Consider the following 23,243-nt stretch of genomic DNA (forward strand, 5'->3'; position numbering starts at 1 on the left):
AATATGGTCTAGTCACGTTGCCATTTAAGAGCTATTTTGTGATTCAATAATTCCGCCTTCGCTAGTAACATTCCCGTAAAATAGATTACTATACTTATAATGTATTTGATATATGGAAATGAAAGAAATACACAGTGAATGTTATTGTCTAATAAGGCGGGTCCACACAGAACGAGTCGCCTCGCGTGGAAATTGCCGCGCGAAGCAGCTCGGTCGGTGGAGACGTGCCTCGCCAAGGCAATGCGCCGTTCTGTGTAGATCCGCCTATTAAAACATAGGTTTATAAAATTATCATTGTGATTAAATTTATTTAATCTGATGATGATTATATACGTTTGAAGAACATCTCATTATTGCATGAAATTGTACATTTTCCCTAAGAATTCACAGATTTTACCGCGTTGGCTAGTACATAAAGACCAAAGGCATTTGTAGATGTAATATTATTTAAAACTTAAGGTTTAGAACCTGCTAAATTATTGAATAGACGTAAGTTTTACATTCCATTTGTGTTAGAATGATTTTATGTTGTGAGCTTTCTGTAATAATAAGTATGGATTTCTTAGTCATATTTCAGATTAAATACTCATGTGAAACATGGACATGATTTGAGATACTGTGTAGTATTTGATATATGATGGAATGTCAATATAAATTTTCCTAAAAATAATCTTGTGTTTTATTTAAATTTGATCGTCACATAACATTTGCTTAAGCTGAGGGCCAAGGCCAGACCTTTGACTCTTCTGTTTCCTTTCTGACGGATTGTTTAACCTTTTGAACGCCAAACGGCGCATCCATTTGCCGTGCCACTGACGCCACGGGGGTAAAATTTACTTTGTGAATAAATAATGCCAACCTAAAGTGGGGTGTTTTTCAATAGATTTTCATCAAAAAACGATCGACGTCAAATGCCGTCTTTGGCGTCGTTGTCACGATTTTGCATTGACGTCAATTGCCGTCTGTGGCGTTCAAAAGGTTAATGTAACGTTACGTTTTCATGTTCCGGACAGTTTGTAAATGCCTGGCTTATATATCATGGTTATAATTATGTAATATTGTTCTTGGAAGTATGATTGGACGTAGCAAATTATACTCAAAAATGGTTTATGGAATTACGTATATTGTGCAACATAGTACAAAAACAGCATAATTTATATCAGTCGTGACAATACTTGCGCGAGTCCCGCTCATTTTAGCAGTCTAGCTAACAAATCTGGAAAGTTAGGTCATACCCACAATTATATTTAACTTTAACTCGCTAAATGAAGAAATGGGCCAGCTACTTTCAAACTTCTATAGCCAGAAAATGTAATTAACTAAATTTATTCTCGAAATTGACAATCACAAAGACATGATAACAGTAACTGATGCTGTATAAAACCTAAATTAATAGTGTGGATTAACATTAGCATTATACTTAACAGGCGGGTCTACACAGAACGAGCCGCCTCGCGAGGAAATTGCCGCGCGAAGCACCTCGGTCTGTGTAGACGTGCCTCGGCCGTAATGCCTCGGACGAGGCTTCGCGCGGCAAATTCCTCGCGAGGCGACTCGTTCTGTGTGGACCCGCCTAATGGCGATTAGTCTAGCTGTCTTCCTCCTCGATCTTGGGCGCGAGATAGTAGCGGATGTGGCCGATGTCTTGGATGCGGTATTCCACCACCAACGGGACGTCAGCAGACATGGACAGTTGGACCTGTGCAAAATTGAGTACTGTAAATCACTACACCTTATAAAACAAAGTCCCCCGCCGCGTCTGTCTGTTTGTATGTTTGTTCGCGATAAACTCAACTACTGAACGGATTTTCATGCGCACACATCAATAGAGTGATTCTTGAGGAGGGTTTAGGTGTATAATTTGTTAACCCCTGCGAAGCCGCGGCGGGTCGCTTGTGATTGGATAAGAATAGTGTCATGGTCGCTCAGAATAGGTCTCATAAGATCATAAGTTACTTAGAGGCGACTGCGAACGGCAGAACGCAGCCAGAGATGCTCACTAAGGTAGAACAACAATTTGGTTTAGATCGCAGGGGACCGTTGGCCGTTATGTTAACTTTTTATAAACTTGGGCGCGTGAAAGACATCATAAAATTGAGCGCGCTTATGGTAGTGTAAAACGTAAGTGCTAAGGCTGTTACGTTTGGCAGTCTATTATGCCATGACTAGACTGTAAAGCACACGTCGGACGCGCCACCATTGCATCATTTTGTTGTGAAATAGATAAATCACACCAGTCTGTCCAAAAGAGGTAAATACCTGCGGGCTCAGCGACGTGGCCTTGGTGAAGTAGTTGAGGTACTGGCACGCGAACGTGAGGGTGACGGGCTCGTCCATCTCGATAACCACAGCTTCCTCCTCCTTGTCGACGGATGCGGTCTGCGCCAGCTTGATGTTGGCGGAGCCGATGTCACCCGTCGATGAGAACTTCACACCTGAGGTTGGAAAAGTTTATATAAAGATGGAGGTACAAAGTAAGTGTGTTGTAAATATCATGATTTAGAGATTTCAGAGTTTACAGCAAAAGGGATGGAATTAAACAGGTACAGAGACAAGAATCGGACATAAAGAACCATTGCCGGGAAGATTTTTCTCTGTATTAGTGTGTTAAAAATAATTCGATAATTACCTGTTTTGTTTCCTATTATTCTCATAGTATGTATGTAAATTAACAAAAAAGATATTTCAGAATAGTTATAATAATATTTAAAAACTTTGCATTACATATAAAATATAGTAAATTGTGTTTTGTTTAAGATACTGCTTACAATGAATATTTGCCTTCATATGTGCTCTCTCTCTTTCTCCTGAAGGCTGATTTTCAATATATAACACAAAAAGAAGTCTCTTACAATCATATTTTTACGACAGGGTTTTATCTGTATTACATTACAGGCTTTTAAAAGGGCCCACTGGACTCGCAACCTGTTAATATTAGTTAAATATAGAAATTCTTACCCTCCTTGGTGCAAGATATGACCATGGACTCGCCGAACTGGGAGAGGTCCCGGCAGATCCGCGCGAACTCCCCACTGGGCAGGCGGATTGTGCAGCTGTACTCAGTCTCGGGAATACCTGTATCATATTACATTTTATTAAACTGGGAAATTATGAATTGGGAAGTCGGTAGTTTAGGTGAAATTACCCAAATTGGTATTTAATATTATATTTACTTTTAATTCTAGGAAAAGCATACATTTTGATATCAGCCGTTCGTATAAAAATATAACTGTAGTACACACAGTAACACTCCTGACTATACATCAGTGGACCTTATTACAAAAGGCATAAGGTCCACCGATGTACAGTTAACAGTGTGGGCGACTGTACAATGAAAGCAAAAAATGAAATGAAAGTGTAATGCCGGGGCCACACCGGCCACACTAACGGGAAACTCCGTTAATTATCGCGATAATCCCAGTGTGGCAGTATGAAGTGTCAATTATCGCGATAATCAACGGCGTTTCCGGTTAGTGTGGCCCCGGCATAAGTTACGTTAATACGTTAATTAGACGCGCAATTTGAAACAAACACGAGTCTGCATCAATAAATGAAAATCTTAACTCTAATAAAGTGAAAACAGGAGGGCACACATTTTAAATCTTTCTCTTTTATCTTCATACAACTTACCTAAATGTTCAAGGTCCAAATTCATAAGTTTCATTTCATAATCTGAGACTTTTTCCTGGTTGGGGCTCTCAAAGACAAATGTGACTGTGTCCGCATTGTCTTGCGCCTTCATGGTCACTGTGTCTTTGTCGCCTGCACATTTGAGGATCTTGGACATGCTGTGGAAAATAAAGTATAATATTTATTTAATTATAATTAGTATTTGATGCTGCTATTCTTTTTCTTCCTTGAAACTGGTTCAAATTATGTACATTAAAAAAAAATCTAGTTTGGATCTAAAAGTAAAATCTGAAATTTAAATTGAATGCTTATTACTCTACTGACAATATACTCATAAATCTGTAATCATGGGATAAGATCTAATTGAAATTGAATTAATAGTCAGTTATAATTCTAAGCGCCACTTGCACCATCCCACTAACCCGGGGTTAACCGGTTAAACCTACAGTTACACTGGGTTAAACTGTTAACAGCTAACCCCGGTTTAGCACAGAATAAATAATACTACTAGGTACAGAAGACTCACCTCTAACAAAACGAGTCTGTTACGATCAGGACAGATATGGCCGCTAGGTGGCGACAGCGCCACGCGCGGCTTATGGCTAGCCACCAAAATTGGTGTGGAACGGATGTACTTTTAGCTACCTGTTGCAAAGCGACGAAATCGCAGAGTGAGCCACGCCTGGGTTTAGTGGGATGGTGCAAGTGGCACTAAGATCTCTAAAATGATGTATGCCAGTTGAAGGGTTAAGAACAATTTGATGATTAAATTTTTTAATGTTATATACTTACCTCCCCAGATTCATGCCCATGGAAATGTTTCTGTCGCATCTGTATTTGTCGAAGCCATCGGCACGGAGAGTGAGGGACACCAGAGACACATGGGAGTTGTCCATGGCCTAATAGAATACAAAATTTATAAACCAGCTGTTACTTTTCAAAATCCTAATGTGGTGCAGTCAGCATCAAAATAGACAGTGATGAGGTGATGACCAAAAGCATTAAAACACACCTTTGTAAAGTAACCATAGAAATAAAAGATGTGTTCTAATATTTAGCCATTCTAGGCTACAATTTCTAGCTGTCATATCTATTTCATTCTGACTGTAATTTCATAATTTTCAGTCATTATAATAATGGTGTAACAGGTGTTAACATGGAAGTTAACAGCTATGGTTTGCAACCGCTGATCTAAATTGTCTAGGTGCAGTTAACTATAAGACTTTGAGACCAAATGTGGTTATTTATTGGGATCATGCAAAAGATTATCAAAGAGATACTGAATACAGTTTCATTTAGGTCATGAAAGAAATAGTTCTTTAAAAGTATATGAGAACTTAGGCTATGTTAATCCATAAACAGACAAAGGAATTTACCTGTAACTGAATTCCATTGTCATCGCAGTCAAACGTGGCTTGTGTTAGCAGATCTTTGATGGCTTCCAGCACCTTCTTGAGGATTGAGCTTCGGAGTAAACGTGCCTCGAACATTGTTACCTAGTAATGAGATAACACAATTAATTTACACTATACTTTCGAATGTAGCATTTCTTTAAGTTAATCGCGTAAGTTTGAAACTAGTGGTTCAACTACAAGCGTCGGTAACAAAGAAAACATGGCACGTAGCGAGCAACGCAAGTAACGGAATTTGTAAGTTAGTTCACTGTTTCCAATGCACCAAAGCATGTACACATATGTTGAGGATTATATTGCACAAGAATACTCACGTTTTACAGAAAATTTGCGGGATTGCGACAAGAACAAATGCCTTGAAACTAAATAAATGACGCTGGGTGCTGACCTCACGAGCTTTGTGACAGCCGGTGGAGGGAAAAAATGGCGCGAAATGAAAGTGACAGTTATAAACGTCAATCATGTAGCTATTGGCGCGTGGTCTAGCTTCCGCGTTTTAAAAAGTGACTCGAATAGTACTAGTTTTTTAGGGTTCCGTACCCAAAGGGTAAAACAGGACCCTATTACTAAGACTTCGCTGTCCGTCCGTCCGTCTGTCACCAGGCTGTATCTCACGAACCGTGATAGCTAGACAGTTGAAATTTTCACAGATGATGTATTTCTGTTGCCGCTATAACAACAAATACTAAAAACAGAATAAAATAAAGATTTAAATGGGGCTCCCATACAACAAACGTGATTTTTGACCAAAGTTAAGCAACGTCGGGAGTGGTCAGTATTTGGATGGGTGACCGTTTTTTTTTTTTGCTTTTTTTTTGGTTTTTTTTTTGCATCATGGTACGGAACCCTTCGTGCGCGAGTCCGGCTCGCACTTGCCCGGTTTTTATATTTAAATGTTTAGTTAGTAATGTTGGCAAACCTGTCTGTTGAACAAGAGCGGCGAAATTTGAAATTATTGAGTGCACTGAATGACTGAAATACTTGAACGCAATAATTTATTAGAAATGGGCTCCTTTTTACATCAAAATTATTTGGACAACGAGCACAGGGTTAAGCCCTTGCTACACAGTCGCCGACAAGCCTTCTAACCGCCTGACCTTGGTCAGTTTTGGTCAAATTTTGTTGGAAACAACTGTCTACACGGTCCGGGACGGACCAAGGCCACGTGGTCTGAAGGCTTGTCGGCGACCGTGTAGCAAGGGCTGTATCCAGACGAGACTGATCAAATCGGTCAATTTGATCAGAAATTAAATTGGCGTCAATCTCCAATTTTACATTTATGATGAAATTAGAGGCCTCTAAATTGAAAAAAATGCTCCAGTACAAAAATACTGGCCTCACAAACTGGTATTCTTGCTTCCGCACCTCATTTTATCGGTAATATCGGTCATTATCGGAGGGCAATTTAATCAGATTGGCGAACAATTTACTAATATGGATACGCCTTTAGCAGCAAAAAAGTACATTATAATTAAAAATAAATGCTATTAACATTTTCAAATTTCATAAGAAATATAAGAATCATAAGCAATGATTGCAATGAAACACAAGATTTGGAAGTATAATAACATTTTATTTTCCCTTTAAATTACACCAACAACTTAACCTAGACCAAGGACTATAACCTTAGGTTAGCATAAAAAAGGTTTAGGCTTGCCTAAGCTTAGAATAAAAAAAGTGGAAAAATTACTGTGTTGGGTGTTGGTGTGGGTTGGGTGTCTTGGGTAATTTTTCCACTTTTAAATTTATTCTAAGCTTAATAGCATCGTACGCAGACATCTCTGCTTGTTAAAAATAAATAAAACTTAACCTAATTTAACAGCCTATTGCTACATGATAGAAATGTTAGCAAGACAACTGAACCACTTGTTCCTGAGCTGGATAAGGTGGCAAAGTCAAATTATATTTTGAAACAATTCCTGGTGGCAGAAATCTGCCCCCAAGATAATGTTTTGCATCCTGCAGAAATTCTGGTTTTGCACAAAGCTTTGGAGCTGATAAAGAGATCAGAAGAGATGGTTTTAATGCTGGTTCATTGCCTGGTCCAGTTTCAACATCCCATCCGCTTGGAATATCTACACTGTAAAATAAAATACCATGTTAGTAAAAAAGAATAGTAAAAAAGAAAAATTACTAGTCTATTTTTTGATCAAATCTGCTTGTACATATTGTATTTTATGAAATATAATGTTCACCAATTCAATTCACCAATTGAGATCAGTGCAAATTATATTTATTCAACTGTAGAAGAACAAAAAGTTGGTCAATAGGAATAAAAAAGATAAATACCTGCAAACTGGTAGTCCTGCATTAATCAAAGCATCCAGTGCAGGTTTCAACTGCTCTCTGACTGGCGGTTTAAAACTAAATCCAAACAGTGCATCTACAAGTACTTTGTAACTTTGTTTTAACTCTGTTACTGGTGGTAAATTATCAACAATTTGCACATTAAATTGCTTGCACTGTTCTAGTAAGTTCTCATAGAGGGGCTTGGGTGTGCGTTTAGGGTAGTGGACTGCCACTGAGTATCCAAACAGAGCCATGTGGCGGGCTGCCACCAAGCCATCACCTCCGTTGTTGCCTGGGCCACAGATTATTAGGGCAGATTGATGACTGAAAAAAGTAAGTACACAAATTTTTACATTTGTTCTTGAATAATAAATAAATAAGTAAGACTTTCTTCTTCTCAAAGAGAAAAAAAACTTGTATTTATTATAATCCTACCTGCATTCCAAAATAAACTTAATAAAATTATGATTCTTCAACAGTGGTATAAATAATTGTAACTAGCTAGGTAAAATACAAAATAAAATAGTAGACTTTATAAGAAAGGACAAAAAAACAAGGTTTACGTTTGAGGCGGATAGACTTTTGCCACTGCTGTCGCCACGCTCAATCCAGCCAGCTCCATCAACTGGTCAACGCTGAATTTGTACTCATTGAATAAGTCCTGGTCCAGCGCCGCTGCGTTAGACTGCGTGAGGTAGCTCACCCGGCCGCTACTGCATTGTTTCACACCCGTCATCCCGTTACCCCACACGCTGGCTGCCCGCAACTAAAATTATCAGATTATTAACAAATGTACTTGTAATGATATCGAATTGTATTGGTTATTTACTTATTTCTTCGAGCAACACCGGCTTCCGACACATCGGAAGGGAGGGGCCCAAGCGATATCTTTCATTTCATTTTTCGCGCGGGGGGGGGGCGTGCACAGTCGCACTTGTCACACCTACACATACAAACACAAAATATACAACATACAAAATCCAATCTGTAATGACGACACAAATACATAGCAATAACACACTACACATCTTTCACACCTCGATCTGTTTTTGTGTACCAAAGAGAATATAATCACTACGTTTTAAGAGACGGGACTTCCATACTAGCGATTTGATTAGTCTGTGTGTATGTTTGGTTATCCAATCATTACCAACATGTACGACAAAGAACTGTCAAAGAACAATAGTACCAACATAACAGACTTACATAGTGTAGTATCCTACACGCTTGCGTATTTTATCGATATCGATAAAATGGGTATGGTTGAAACATAGGCTCCTCGTCAACAAATTTCGTACTCAGGTTAGGATCGAGTCCACATTTAAGTCGTACGTTATTTAAAGTGTTCTTTGAGTGGACTAATAGGTACATGGTTGGACTTAAATGTGGACCAGAAATATTTTGGAGGATGGAGCAAAATGACATATTATTTACGGCGAGGGCGTACATAGAATTCTGAACGAAGCGATGAATTCGAAAGTATGATTTAAGCTAAAAATATATGCAGAAAAATAAACGTCCTATAGAACTAAAGTGTTTCTTTGATCCCTCCTAACAGGGAAGAAAAGTAACACTTTGATCCCTCCTAGCAGAGAAGAAAAACCCCTTTTTTCGAATAGTTGATGTGAAAAGGGCTTGTTTTTCTCGCTAGGAGGGATCAAAGTGGCACTATTCTTCCCTGCTAGGAGCAGGAGCATATTTTTTAAGGTTAAATAATATTTTAGAATATAATAATTTCCTCATTGGTGATGTTAAAAGTTGTATGTGCCATAGGTAGCAACATTATTTCCATCTTGGGCATAAACACTTGAATCCCTTACTACGCTCAAGATTCTATTTTAGAATCCTGTTTCGTTCAGGATTCAATGTACGAACGCGTTGTAAATATGCCATTTTGAATTTGAATTATGAAATAAAAATATGTAATCGAATTTTATTGCGTATAATTATTAAAAAATGATTCTTATGTACAATAAAAACTTTGAAAATAAATCCCTCCGACTAGTCAACGGGTAAATTAGACCGGGAGATAGTGACACATTTTACTGGGTCATTTGTACCAGTATGGCGGTTCGTCAGGGGTCTAAGCATGTAATGAAGGAAAGAAAAATGATGGTCATAGCGCTGGTACCGGCGGCCCAATCGCGTGGGCGTTAGTCGAACGTGTCGGATAAAATACGAGTGTCGAACGATTTGTTCCACAAAAATCCTCGTATTTTCCGATAGTCCATAAAAAAGAAGTAGGCGGTAGCGTAATGCCATACTTCTCCGGTGTGACTTACAGCCCGCCATACTGAGGCGAACACATTAATTAAAAAAAAACAATTCAACCATTTGTGCCAAGCTAATTTTTGCACAGGTGATCATCGTCGAACAGCCATTCATGGACATCACCATGCCATACTCTTCGGACGGTTCCAAATGGCCGCCATACCGCCGCAAGGGAGTTAATTTTTTTTTTGTTAAACGATTTGTACCAGTATTGCATTTAAATTTTTGGAAAGTATTTGATAAAATGTGACCGTTATTATAATTGCCATACTTATAGTAGGGGGATAAAGTGCTGCCATACTTGAAAAACTTATTTAATCGCCACGTTTCAAAAATACGACTATGTATACGTAAAATATTTTTTTACAGCATGGCATCATCATATTCTGTTTGTTTGGATACAATTGTACCTAAAAAAATATATTTCAGATTATAACTACGGGGCGGACGACTGTGAGACTTAAAACAAAAAACAGTTTTTTGACGATTTGTACCAGTATGGCATTTGGATTTTTGGAAATTATATGATGCAATGTGACCATTATTATATTTGCCATACTTCTAATAGGGGGAAAAAGGGGCACCATACTTGAAAAAAAAAAAAAATATTGTATACATTTGCCACCTCCTACAGGTATGGCATTATGAGATTTCCATTTATGATCACACAGAAAGTCTTGAAAAAAAAATTACAAGATGGTACAAATCGTTTAGCAATAAAAAAAATTAACTCCTTTGCGGCGGTATGGCGGCCATTTGGAACCATCCGAAAAGTATGGCATGGTGATGTCCATGAATGGCTGCTCGACGATGATCACCTGTGCAAAAATTAGCTTGGCACAAATGATTTAATTGTTTTTTTTTTTAATTAATGTGTTCGCCTCAGTATGGCGGGCTGTAAGTCACACCGGAGAAGTATGGCATTACGCTACCGTCTACTTCTTTTTTATGGACTATCGAATAATACGAGGATTTTTGTGGAACAAATCGTTCGACACTCGTATTTTATCCGACACGTTCGACTAACGCCCACGCGATTGGGCCGCCGGTACCAGCGCTATGACCATCATTTTTATTTCGTTCTTTACGTACCTAGACGCCTGACGAACCGCCATACTGGTACAAATGACCCAGTAAAATGTGTCACTATCTCCCGGTCTAAATGGGTAATTAATAAACTAGTCTAGTGGATATAGAATGTCCTATTTTAATAATTTGGCACGGGACTGTCAAATTTCAAACATAGACAGAGAGAATCATACTGTCTTTGTCTTACGCTAGTTCTAGTAACCAAAGGTAGGGAGGGTTAAGTACCTATAATTTTCTTAGTTCTTACGAAAAAAAAATCTACTTAATTACCAAACCGGCTCACAAAATTTCACGAAAATCGATTAAAAATACGACCTGCAGAGGAGAACATCCGGAAAATCTGACTGGAGACCTTCGCTAACGCTCTGTCATAATCATAAAACGAAATTTGTGCGAATTATGCAAACCTGCGGAAGCAAATTCATCTTCCTCGCATTATCCCAGCACATTGCCACGGCTCATATGAGCCTTGGGTCCAAGAATTGGCGTAGGCACTAGTTTTTACGAAAGCGACTGCCATCTGACCTTCCAACCCAGAGGGGAAACTAGGCCTTATGGGAAATAGTCCGGTGTCCTCACGATGTTTTCCTTCACCGCGACTGGTAAATATCAAATGATATTTCGTACATAAGTTCCTAAAAACTCATTGGAACGAGCTGGGGTTTGAACCCGCGACGTCTGGATTGAAAGTCGCACGCTTTTACCACTAGGCCACCAGCGCGCTCCAAAACTGCGAAAGAAAATTACGTTAATAGTACAATACAATCGTGATATAATAGAGAATTGTCTAAGCGAGGTACGAGATTGAAAAGATTGATTATACTCGTATCACTATTGTATATTTCTACGATTCAACAAAAATAACACTTTAAACTAGTAGAATCATATAGTTAAACAAACCAAAAGTATACAGCTAAGTTACCCTCCGAGCAGCTGCGATACCTTCATACACGTACGCGTCTCGGCGGGTTGGCCAACGACACCTTCTTGTAACTCATGAGGCCCTGGTACTTGCTCCTTGTTAAATTCAATTTTTAGACAGTTTTTGTTCTCGATTTTGCCACCGTAACCTATGGAAACTAACAAGAAACGCTAAGCGGTTTTCGTAGTCTATGGATGTTGCTATATTAATGGTGTATCATGCGCGTTTCTAATGCGTTGTTTCTACTATACAACCTAAAATAAATAATGAATTTGAGGTATGGTTTTTTTCGAAATGAATATTATAGTTGAGTTGGGAACCCGTACATTAAAAGTACCCAATTGCAGTTTGGTATACGAAACCTTAATTAAAGAATTACAGTCGACGAGTAGAAAAAATATATAGGAATGAATTCACCTTTAATAAATTTTTCAATTATACGTATATGTACGAATAATAAGGAATCTGTAGGTACCTACGAGTATAACCTTTTTATCAGTAAAAACCTTTTTGACAGAACTTATGGACTAACTCTAAGTGATTGGCTTTATCCATGACAAGCTGTTTTTATTGTTTTATTATTTTGATGTACCTTGTTGCTGTGACCTTTTGAATGTCAGCAGTTGGTTCTTCAGATTTAACGAAAGCTAGATTTGCTCTATGGCATTCGTTTCGGATTAAAAGATGACTGACGAACTAACAGTACACGGAGAAGACGAGCTTTGTGATCATTACATATCCATAGCATATTATCACATTTCGTCAGCATGACCATGACAGCTTTCTCAGTAATATGTCTCTCATGAATCGGTTTGATTTCAGCTTCAAAATATGAGGTAAATGTATCTACTAATACGCAAAGATTTAATTTGTCAATAAGGCGGCTGTGAAATGATGGCACGTTGGGTTTCGACTTGTGGGACAATGTTGCCTAATCATTCCGAAAAGATTTTCTAAGCTATCTTGATTTAGCTGCCGAAGATTTAAGTACTTGAATCCTTTTGATTCAATATACTTCCAAATGTCTTCCAATGATGATAAGGAGGTAATGTATCCCTGTACGCATCGGATGTTCTTCAGTCTTAAAAAACTATCAGTCTTTAGGAAATACATAGTACTCATGACTTGTTTATAATGTCTCCACAATTCGACCTGGCGGCTTAGCACGGTCGCGTTTTTATCCCTTGTCACCATGCCTGTCACGTTCTAACAAGTATGTAAGTGCGAAAGGGACGCGCATAGTGATAGTCGATAAAAATGGAACCGTGCTGAGCCCGCTGGTTAGTTTTCTTGGAAACATTCTCTCGTCGGCCCTTGATAATGTCTTTTCTGGACGAGGGACCATTATTGCAATCAAAAAGCCTATCAAGATCTTCTATGATATGGGCAGTATCCGAGATTTCCTGAGCTTTCTCAACATCATCATCACCGTGCTTCTCAGCCATCTGTTTTAAAATAGCAGCGACGGTATTACTGAGCACGTGAGCAGCTAGTTTTACTTTCATTTTCGACCGAAATGTAGGATTCACGTGTAGGGCTGTTAGTTTTTTGAAATATAAGGTACTTTTATTTTTTTCCGCCACTTCTCGCAGGTGAGACCACTTTCCTTTTTTCCCGTTTATTACAATTTCTCCTCCATTATGAAAATTGTTTCTTACCGATTTCAGTAAATGCGGAATATCAAACATTATATAAACTCTCTTATCATCCAATATGAAATAATTGGTAGTAGTTGGGATGCCACACCACCTTTTGAGTAAATTCAAACTGCCAATATTAGTGGGTCCTTGGTCACATACTGTGGTAACCACCGTGTAACCAATATCAACAAGTGCCTTTATTATGTCTTTAATAATACCAGCAAGGTTTTGCGCCCCCTTAACAAAATAGTAGGCTATCGGTTGCTTCAGTTTTTTATGTTAGCCTTGTACCATGAAAACAGGCGTGATCTGCCACTTCTGCACTTCTGTATCGAGTTTCTCCTAAATCCGTAAATCCTTCAACTTTATCTGATCTGGTGTTTAAAATCGGACGCTTTTTCAAAGCAATCTCGTCAAAAAGTAAAGCGACCAGCCTATCTTTTTCAGTTATTGCTGTCGCCTTCTTTTTTAAATGATTCATTATAGTCGGGCTGATGCCCGGCTCTAATTCCATGTTTTGAAGTTGACTTTGTAATGTCCTAATGCTGGGCAAGGCCACCAGTTGTAACAAATGACGATATGTCCTGGGAGATTTCTTGTAAATCGCTATTGCCAATGCTTTTTCTATTGGGGTCCATCTTTTTCCTCGCGCATTTATACGGTTATTGCGTAAATACGCAGTTATTAAGGTCTTCAGAGCTAATGATTTTATGCGGGGCATTACATTTCCTTCACGCAATGTTGATATTTTCTGCTTGTAGAAATCATTTTTTTTTAATAATTTTCTTTTTCGAGGTGACACTTGTAAATCTGTAAAATAAAATTTATACCTTATTTAACCGAGTTATTTCAACGAAAAACATAAACATAAAGATCATATAGTTCCTTTCCATAATATAATAATACCACAATACTTCTTTATTTCTGATAAAATATAAATTGAAATCAATAATTTTAAATGCCATTTAAATTATTTTCAACCATAGTGCATCAAGACTTTCAAAAATATTTTGCCTTAGAGGAGTTTCATTCATTCTAGTTTTCATGAGCAGTTCAATTTCAACAAATAGCCCAATTATTTGCAGATAAAAAGTTAAAGAAAATCGCTGTTGAGGCTGTATCTCATGATAGCTAGACAGTTGAAGTTTTCACAGTGTATTTCAGCTATAACAACAAGTACTAAAATCAGAATAAAATAAATATATAAGTGTCGCTCCCATACAACAAATGTGATTTTTTTACCGTAATGGTACGGAACCTGTCGTGCGCGCGTCCGACTCGCACTTTACCGTATGGAGTAACAAATAGACAAGTGCGAGTCGGACTCGCCCACCAAGGGTTCTGTACTTTTTACCCGACTACGGCAACGCAAAAGGAGGGTTATGATTTTGACCCTCCGAGTTTTGACCGGTATGTATGTGGGTATGTACTCGTATGTATGTATGTTCATCTGTTCCCTCATAACTTCTAAAGTACTCATTATAATTTGACAAACGATATGTCGATATGTCATTCGAATCGTCTGTCGTCCGCTGGTTATAGGCTATATGACGTCACAACAATTTGAACACGGCGCCCTCTAGAGGTTATAAAGTCACGAACGTTAATATATATTATGTACTATGAGCGTCATATACTAAAAGCGTCGGGCGTAGCCCAACGTACGTGGCGCGGTGTACGCGTTCCAAAGCCAAAGGAGTCGGGCGTAGCCCGATATATGCGGCGCTCTGCGTGCATTTCTGTATTGACGATGCCTTCGCAAAAGTAATATAAAGTGGCTTCAAATAGTCATTAGTACGAAATCATGACCCCAAAATTAATTCAAAAACTAAAACCCGACTAGCCGACTACTACTGCAAATCGCGCTCTAAAAAGTATGAAACAAGATAGAATTTGCATCTGAGAATATCATACAGGAAATATTATTAATGTTATCATTTTTTTAATTAAGAAATATAATGTAAGATAATTTACTATTTTTTTTATAAATTTACAGAGATTCAGAGGATAGCCGTGGTCGTATGTCACGTTACCTTAAAGTTAATAATCGCGTGGCATACGACCACGGCGATCCTTTGAATCTCTGTAAATATATAAAGAAAACAGTAAATTATATTACGTTGTATTTTTTTAATTTAAAAAATTATAATAATATAATAATAATTTCAGCCTATAAGCGTCCCAATGCTGGGCACAGGCCTCCTCTCATCGAGAGGGCTTGGGCTATAGTCCCCACGCTAGCCCAATGCGGATTGGGGACTATATTTCCTGTATTATATTTTTAGTTAAGAATATCTATATTGTTTCATACCATTTGCAGTAGTAGTCGGGTTTTAGTTTTTGAACTTATTTTTTATTAGTATTTGTTGTTATAGCGGCAACAGAAATACATCATCTGTGAAAATTTCAACTGTCTAGCTATCACGGTTCATGAGATATAGTCTGGTGCCAGACGGACAGAGGAGTCTTAGTAATAGGGTTCCGTTTTTACCCTTTGGGTGCGGAACCCTGAAGAACAACGGAAGGATCCTTCTAATTTTGAAATCTTTATGTAAATACACAGTCCTGTTTACCTTTAGCAGATAACTTTTTTCTTTTAGGTGATTGGAGGATGCTCTTCTTTTTTTTAGAATAATCATGGTCTAGTAAATGTGACTGTCTCGATGTAGATGGCTCTGTAAATATGAATAAAATATTTTATTACATTTGGTAATAAGGAGTTACCATCTCTAAGATGTTTGCTAAAAAGTAAAAACCTAACGTGAACTAGGCGTCGTTGAAGAATTTCAATCTGATCATCATCAGCAGTTCCACTTCATCAAATGCCACGTTTTTAGGGTTCCGTACCTCAAAAGGAAAAAACGGAACCCTTATAGGATCACTGGTGCGTCTGTCTGTCTGTCCGTCTGTCACAGCCTATTTTCTCGGAAACTACTGGACCAATTAAGTTGAAATTTGATACACATATGTAAATTAGTGACCCAAAGAGGGACATGTTTTTTTAATAATTTTAAAATACATAGGTTCGAAGTTATTTACGAAAATAGCCAAAAACTGACCATTCCCCTCCCCTTTATCTCCGAAACTACTGGGTCTAAAATTTTGAAAAAAATACATAATAGTTCTTTACCTATAGATGGCAGGAAAACCTATTAGAAATGTGCAGTCAAGCGTGAGTCGGACTTATGTACGGAACCCTAGAAATGCGAGTCCGACTCGCACTTGGCCGGTTTTTTTAAACATATATATATATGCTTGATTTATTGAAGTGATACTAAAGTCACAATACCTATTTATTTATTTACTTATTTATTATTTATTATTAATATCACAAGAACGGTTACAGTTTTTATACCAATTACACTTACTACTACTTATACAATTATTAAGGAGTCCATTCGATTCCTGATGGATCTCATCATCAGGACTCAAACTTGACAATACAATACAAATACTATTACACACCTCAATAAAAGGAAACAACGCAAAAGAAAACAGAAACACAAGCAGAGTTTACCTGAAAAGATATCTTTTTTCTTTTAGGTTTTAGGTGATTGGAAGCTGCTCTTGTTTTTTTTATAATAATCATGACCCAGTAAATGCGACTGTCTTGATGCAGGTGGGGGTGGGTCTGTAAATATAAATATATAAATTAAAAAATTAATAGTGCAGTAATTGGCACAACACGTGCATACTTATGTCGAAAGTTTAAAGGGCCATAATGTATTGTACAATGTTGATAATTATTAAGAAGTACTGTATCCGTAAAAGTGTATGGCGACTTAATCAATGAATTCATTCATTATTTCTCCATGCATTTTCGCAGCTCACTGTACTGGTATGTAACTTTACATTTTTCTAATATTTCTAGTGCCAGGCCCTGGGCCAATAAGGGTCTACCTATATCATTTTAATATTTTTACTCGACTACGGCAGGTCTTGCTGTCTACTTGTATTGCTTACACGAAAATACCAATTTAACATTTTGTTGATATTTTGTATGGGAGCGTCAATTATATTTCGCTATTTCGGGGTTGGTCCCATATTAAATGTTGCTGAGTAGGACCTATTATATTCATCCCGTAAATTATTGCAGGTGACTGGTGCATCATATAATAGATGGTCAAGCAAATCTTGTCAGTAGAAAAGGGCGGCAAATTTAAAAATGTAGGCGCGAAGGGTTATCGGCCCATAGAAAATTTGTGTTTCCCGCCTTTTTCTACTGACAAGATTTGCTTGACCAAGTATATTAACATTATTAACTCTATTTACCTGAACTGTGTGACCGGTTCCTTTTACGTGATTGGGATATTTCTTTGTGACTTAATCTTTGACCTGACAGCTGTTGCTCGAGCATATATGATTCTGTAAATATTCAAAGCATATAATTATAATCTAAATAGAGTCTTGCCAGCCAAATATTGTTGACAGATATTTCTTTGTTGTATCACCAATTGTCTATGATTTAAAAAAAAGCTAAAAGTCAGTTGTCAATTTATGTCATTCATTCAAATTGTTTGCGGTTTATAAGGGGTTTATTTTAAATAATATTAATAATTACTATACCGAGTGAGGTCCGCAAACTACTATTTAAGCTCGTAAACAATTACGATGATGTGCGAAGTCGACGTGAAGCGTTGTATAACGAAAAACTGCAATGTTTACAAGCGTAAAAAATTTAGTAGGTTGGTGCTCTAGATATTTTGATACTTTAAGTGCTAGTTCTAACATTTGCCTATAACTTTGATTAAAGTATGTGAATTTATTAATACCATAATCTCATAAACAGGATAAGTGTGTAAAGAAACAGATAAACTAGTAGTTCTGGAAAATATCAATATAATCAAAACATTGGATCGTAAACATGTGTGTTTGTCGTTGACTGTACTTTACATAGTGGTAGAAATTATGTGCGCTGACTTTGAGTGCTCGTCAACGTATATTTAATTTATTTCCTTAGGTACCTTATGTGTGCACAGAAAATCAAAAATATTTTCTAGTATCAAAACTAATTCTTACTACACAAAGTGTGACCAGCCCAAGATCTTTTGAATTGTTAAATCTGGGCGTAAAGGAAACTATGATAAGTCCATATGAAGATGTATATTGTCGAGGAAATAGGCACTGATTACAAATTGAGGCTGTTCAGCAGAAAGGTCGAAACGAATGTGACGGCATCACGTACGCGAACAAAAGCTGTATATTTATTCAAACATTTAACACTTTCGCAACCAGGCAAAATTTCAAACAATACCCCAGAAACCGACAGTACTCGCTAGTCGGGCAACGACGTGACCTCAATGCCGCACGCCGCGAACCCGCTAGTCGGGCAAGCGGCGGACGCTCAGGGCTGTGCCAAGTAACTTTCGTATAAGTACGTGGATAAAATTAAATCTGCTGTCTCATCTGTTTAGGCTCCCCGTTTTATCAATTATCACAATGCATTCAGTGGGGCAGTAGGAAATGAATAAAATCACACAAAGCCAAATCATCAACAGGCAAAACCACAAAGTCCAGTAAGAAAGCAGAAATCACAGTTGTCCAAAAAACAAGTAGAGTCGTCAAAATGAAAATTAACACAACACAACAACGTCCGAAGCACATCACAAACCATTACGGAATGGCTCCGATTGCAATTTTACACCGAGACCGGGTTGAAAAAAAACCCGGGTCGCAAACTTCAAATAGATAAGGGATGGTAAACAACATCTCCAGGGTTAAGTGTATGATCACAGTAACTACATTCTTTTGTCAAAGAAGTTGCGACTTTATTGTATGTGTACGAACGTACTAATTATCGTAACTATTCAAAGCTACTTGTTACGTTTTGCTTCCACGCAGTTGCAGTGCAGTGCTGTTTTATGATGACTGACCTATTGTCTTTTTCTGAGAACTGCCGCTTAGAAGTTAGAATGTTGTTAGGTACTTAGTTGAATTTCTTGGTTTATTTTTCTCCGAATGTTGTTTCACAAAAATCATCCTATGAGTACTCATGAAATAGATGTATACCTATATATACTTACTAAATATTCGTAAACACAAATTAGGTTGTACGATTTACGAAAATTCTAACTTCTATTGATACATACCCGTGTATGCAATTTCACGTAACCAACTAATAAGAATTTTTATTTTGTAATCGCATTAGGTAAAGTAAATAAAAATACAAAGTGAAGTAATAAAATATAATAATCAACTGTACCAACTTTTCGACCACATAATAATCAGAAGACTTAAGTACATTTTTTTCTGTTAGTGGCAGTGGCAGCCCTGAGGTAGTGAAGATGCAATGCTTGCCCGCCTGTCGGGCACTTCGGCGTCGCGTGTAGGTTTATAGCTCTTGCCCGACTAGCGGGTATGCCGGCATCTGAGTAAAGTTTACGAGTGCCCGAGAGTCGGGTACGCGGTGTCGAATGTGTTACTTGTTCAGACGTGGCTCACTCCGCGATTTCGTCGCTTTGCTACAGGTAGCTAAAAGTACATCCGTTCCGCCCCAATTTTGGGGAAAGCCATAAGCCGCGCGTGGCGCTGTCGCCACCTAGCGGCCATATCTGTGCTGATCGTAACAGACGCGTTTTGTTAGAGAGTGAGTCTTCTGTACCTAGTACTATTATTTACTCTGTGACTTGTTCCACGTGCGTTTATGCAGTTACCTATAAAACAAGATTCTTTTAGTTTACGAAGACACTTTCCAACACTGGCCCTTAAACAAAAGCACTCTTGTTTAAACACACAAACACAAAAATAAAGTAGTGACCTACACTTCATTATAACATTAAGTAAATTAACAAAAACATATGCACTGAACTTTCGCTACACCGTATCAACAAAGTTCAGTTATCCACATTATGAATAGTAATTCAATAAATGTTTATAAAATAAACGAGTCTTTTAATTTCATGTAATCACTATCATGTTTGACTAAACCAACAAAACCCTGATGGTAATTACATTAAGAACACAATTATTACATAGAATACATAGTTATATGCATTTACCTATGACAGTAATGTGAGTTGTCTCACAAACTTACTGTGTTTAACTTTACACAACGCTTTTGTCAGTATATCTGCCAACATATCATTAGTATTCAGATACTCAATAGTAATCTTATTACTATTTACAAGTTCTCTAATAAAATGATGCCGTATATCGATATGTTTGGTCCTAGCATGATGTAAAGAGCTTCTACACAATTTTAGCGCTGACTGATTGTCATTGAAAATTGTCGGTACAATTTCTTTATTTATAATTTCTTTCAGAAATGTACTAATAAACAAACCCTCTTTACAAGAATTTGACAAAGAGTAGTATTCGGCTTCGGTAGAGCTAAGGCTAACTGTTTTTTGCTTGCGACTTTCCCAAGTAACTACTGACTCACCTATTTTAAAGACGTAGCCCGTGTACGACCGGCGGTCCACGTCGTCACTGCCCCAGTCTGCATCCGCATATCCAGTGATATCCAGCTGCTGCTTGCTTTTCTTAAAAGTCAAACGGAGATCCAAGGTACCTTTCAAGTAGCGCAAGACTCTTTTGGCTGCTTTCCAGTGGGTCTCTGTAAGTAAATGATTCATTAAATTGACTCAAGTAGCTAACTGCGTATGCGATGTCTGTCGGGTACAGATAGCAATATACATAAGAGAACCTACAAGACCTCTATAATCATAGGTATCATCTCTTTGATTGCCCCTAGGTAAATTAAGTCCTGTTTCCATGGGAGTATTCGACATCCTGTAATTTTGTGCTGGCTAAAGCTAGAACCCTAAATTTTCAGTGACATATAGGGCTTAACATGCTTTACATATAATCTCAAAAACATTCAATTTGAACTTGTAGTTTAAGAATTATTGTACGTCAAAGTTCCTTAATTTCGACACTGACACACTCACTCACTCACTCACTCGCTCGCTCACCGATCATCATAATTCTAAGATACTTCTAGCATACCCACAAGCTTCAAAGGGTCTAGCAGGCTAAGCGAACAAGAAGTGCCCCCAACGACGGATTTGGTCATTCTTTCAGGTGGTGTACTGGCAGGTCCTAAGAACACTCTATGCTTAACACATTCAACACCAAGAACCCGACTGTCGGGTACACTGTTCGTAGCGACTACGCGCTACATACGGCGAAACCGTGGCTACGCGCTACGAGCGTAACCCGTAGCACTTAGTGGTATTGAATGTGTTAATATCAGTCCTCGATCTTCTTTTGTTTTCGAGTTATTCAAGATAATGTAAAATAATCAGTGTATCATTGAAAGTGTCATATTTTGTAAACTGTTCAAGTTAGATAAACCAAACAAAATTATATTTGACAACAATAAAATAGACTACAAAATGGATATGTTTAACCTGCATCATGTCCTTATACTTCATTATAAAAAAAAAACCATTTTATTTTACTTCTCGTTTTTTTTTTATACTTTTCGCGGAGGTTATTTTTTGACATGACGCACGAAGATTTATGCAAATATTTTTATATGTGTATGTAGTGGGTATTAGTGGCTACTCATGCATATTTTTTTTGTAGGTGTACCACCGCGAAAAGTATTTAAAAAATGAGAAGAAAAATAAAATGTTTTTTTATAATGAGTTGTACTCACAAGACATTGCTTCCCTCCAATTGTCAGCGTCTGGACCACTCAGTGCTTCTTGTATAGTCCGTGGAGCATCTGGATCGGACGTGCCCGCTAGGAATCCAAAATGTGGAGAACCCGTTGAACTGTCCGAAGTATCCGTACTCTCCTCCTCTGGAATATAAGTTGCATCGGCCGGATCATCACATTCACCTGAGCTAGACGAATCATGTATTATGACCGTACTCGTTCGATCGCTCGTACTCTGAGAATTTTATGTCAAATTGGCATCATCAGACGTACCACAGCTGTGATCGTGGCCCACAAAAATGGACTCGCCGGAAGACCAGCGCCGACTCTCGGGTCGGCATTATGCTGAGGCGAGCCCATTTCATGGTAAACCATATGTAATTATGTACCTATGTCTAACCTTATCATTGTTACTTTTGTATGTAAAATAAGTTTATCACGAAAAATAAATGATTTATGATTTACCACTCACTACTAGTGTTAGCGGTACAGCCTGAAATTCGGGAATTAGCTGCAAATGGTGTTAAAGGTATGAAAATCGGTACGATTTATCTTTAGACCATTTGAATCAATTTGACCCGTAGCACCAAAAGAAAAAAAGTAGAAGAGTTATGACGTCATCTTTTTTTGTATGGAAAAAAAAACTTTTTTGTTCAGAAACCAATCGTGTGTGGTATTAAATGAAAGGGCATTCAGAGCCGGTTCTAAAAATATATCACATTATTATATTTCCGTCACTATTATAATAACCCTTTGTATGCTGACAATACCCAACAAAAATGTACTTTTTGCCTTTCGGATCTAATTTTGAACGCATCAAAGTCATCGCATAAGCCACAGAACCAGGCCTCCGTCACACGCTCAAGGCCACGCGCTAATATGCCTACCGCTCGGCGTATCGTCGACGATACAACCGACAGAGGGCCGCCGAACGCCCGCCTCAGCGCTCGCACCGCATTGCACCGCGCGTTTCCCGCGCTTATGCTTCGAAATGCCGAAACCACGTAATTATTGTGCAGTAGATGGGTGAAAAAGTCAAAAAAACAAAGGAAAAAGCCTATAATAAAAAATCATCTTTTTATGGCGGGCTAAAGGTCCCACCTGAAAGTTTAATAATTATATTAAAGGGTTATAAAAAGTATTTTTAAATAACTTTGACGACGTAATAATTAATCGGCCTGGTAGCACCGTATTACAACTTTTAAAAACCGTTGATTGTCTGTTGTTTTGCTCCTGAATATTTATTAAAATTATTTACGCGATTTACGATATTTTCAACTACTTATTAAATTTTAATAACAGAGAATTCCGAGAAGTGAAAAAATTATAAATCATTATATTAAAACTAAAACATATTTGATTCGCAACATTCGTTTTATTACAAT

General features: G+C 37.8%; 3 protein-coding genes and 1 long non-coding RNA gene across 7 annotated transcripts in view; 1 reads left to right on the plus strand and 3 right to left on the minus strand.

Moving 5' to 3' along the window:
- LOC134793440 (MAP kinase-interacting serine/threonine-protein kinase 1-like) overlaps positions 1-23,243 on the plus strand; it is a 362,541-nt gene that overhangs the window by 183,450 nt on the left and 155,848 nt on the right. The gene's annotated exons all lie outside the window — the stretch shown is intronic.
- LOC134793442 (NAD(P)H-hydrate epimerase) overlaps positions 1-23,243 on the minus strand; it is a 110,837-nt gene that overhangs the window by 72,557 nt on the left and 15,037 nt on the right. For 2 of the 4 annotated variants that reach the window (XM_063765017.1, XM_063765020.1), the window contains exons 2-5: positions 7,895-8,097; positions 7,332-7,655; positions 6,853-7,122; positions 6,595-6,648 (exon numbers count right to left, since the gene is read on the minus strand). In XM_063765017.1, coding sequence (XP_063621087.1) covers positions 6,888-7,122; positions 7,332-7,655; positions 7,895-8,097 — 762 coding nt within the window. In that variant the 3' untranslated portion in view covers positions 6,595-6,648; positions 6,853-6,887. Of the gene's footprint in view, positions 1-1,371; positions 1,385-6,594; positions 6,649-6,852; positions 7,123-7,331; positions 7,656-7,894; positions 8,098-23,243 lie in introns of those variants that run through there. The other 2 variants (XM_063765018.1, XM_063765019.1) reach the window with 2 other exon arrangements.
- LOC134793443 (proliferating cell nuclear antigen) lies at positions 1,104-5,500 on the minus strand. The gene is made up of 7 exons (XM_063765021.1): positions 5,357-5,500; positions 5,007-5,126; positions 4,423-4,529; positions 3,631-3,788; positions 2,959-3,075; positions 2,260-2,435; positions 1,104-1,699 (listed from the first exon to the last, which is right to left on the minus strand). Exons 2-7 carry the CDS (start codon positions 5,118-5,120, stop codon positions 1,589-1,591), a joined length of 783 nt encoding a protein of 260 aa, XP_063621091.1. The 5' UTR covers positions 5,121-5,126; positions 5,357-5,500; the 3' UTR covers positions 1,104-1,588.
- Positions 16,774-22,506, minus strand: LOC134793972 (uncharacterized). Its single transcript, XR_010144603.1, has 4 exons — positions 21,856-22,506; positions 20,635-20,808; positions 17,526-17,618; positions 16,774-16,884 (listed from the first exon to the last, which is right to left on the minus strand). It is a non-coding gene; the product is annotated as an uncharacterized LOC134793972 (long non-coding RNA).

This window comes from Cydia splendana, chromosome 9 (genome assembly GCF_910591565.1).
Source record: "Cydia splendana chromosome 9, ilCydSple1.2, whole genome shotgun sequence".
NCBI lineage: Eukaryota > Metazoa > Arthropoda > Insecta > Lepidoptera > Tortricidae > Cydia > Cydia splendana.

Bases quoted from the DNA above. Each gene is read 5' to 3' on its own strand.
- LOC134793443 (XM_063765021.1), bottom strand. From the start codon at position 5,120: ATGTTCGAGGCACGTTTACTCCGAAGCTCAATCCTCAAGAAGGTGCTG. The intron at 4,530-5,006 runs GTAAATTCCTTT...GTATTCTATTAG, and splicing joins ACAATGGAATTCAGTTACAG to GCCATGGACAACTCCCATGT. The intron at 1,700-2,259 runs GTATTTACCTCT...AATTTTGCACAG, and splicing joins CCACGTCGCTGAGCCCGCAG to GTCCAACTGTCCATGTCTGC.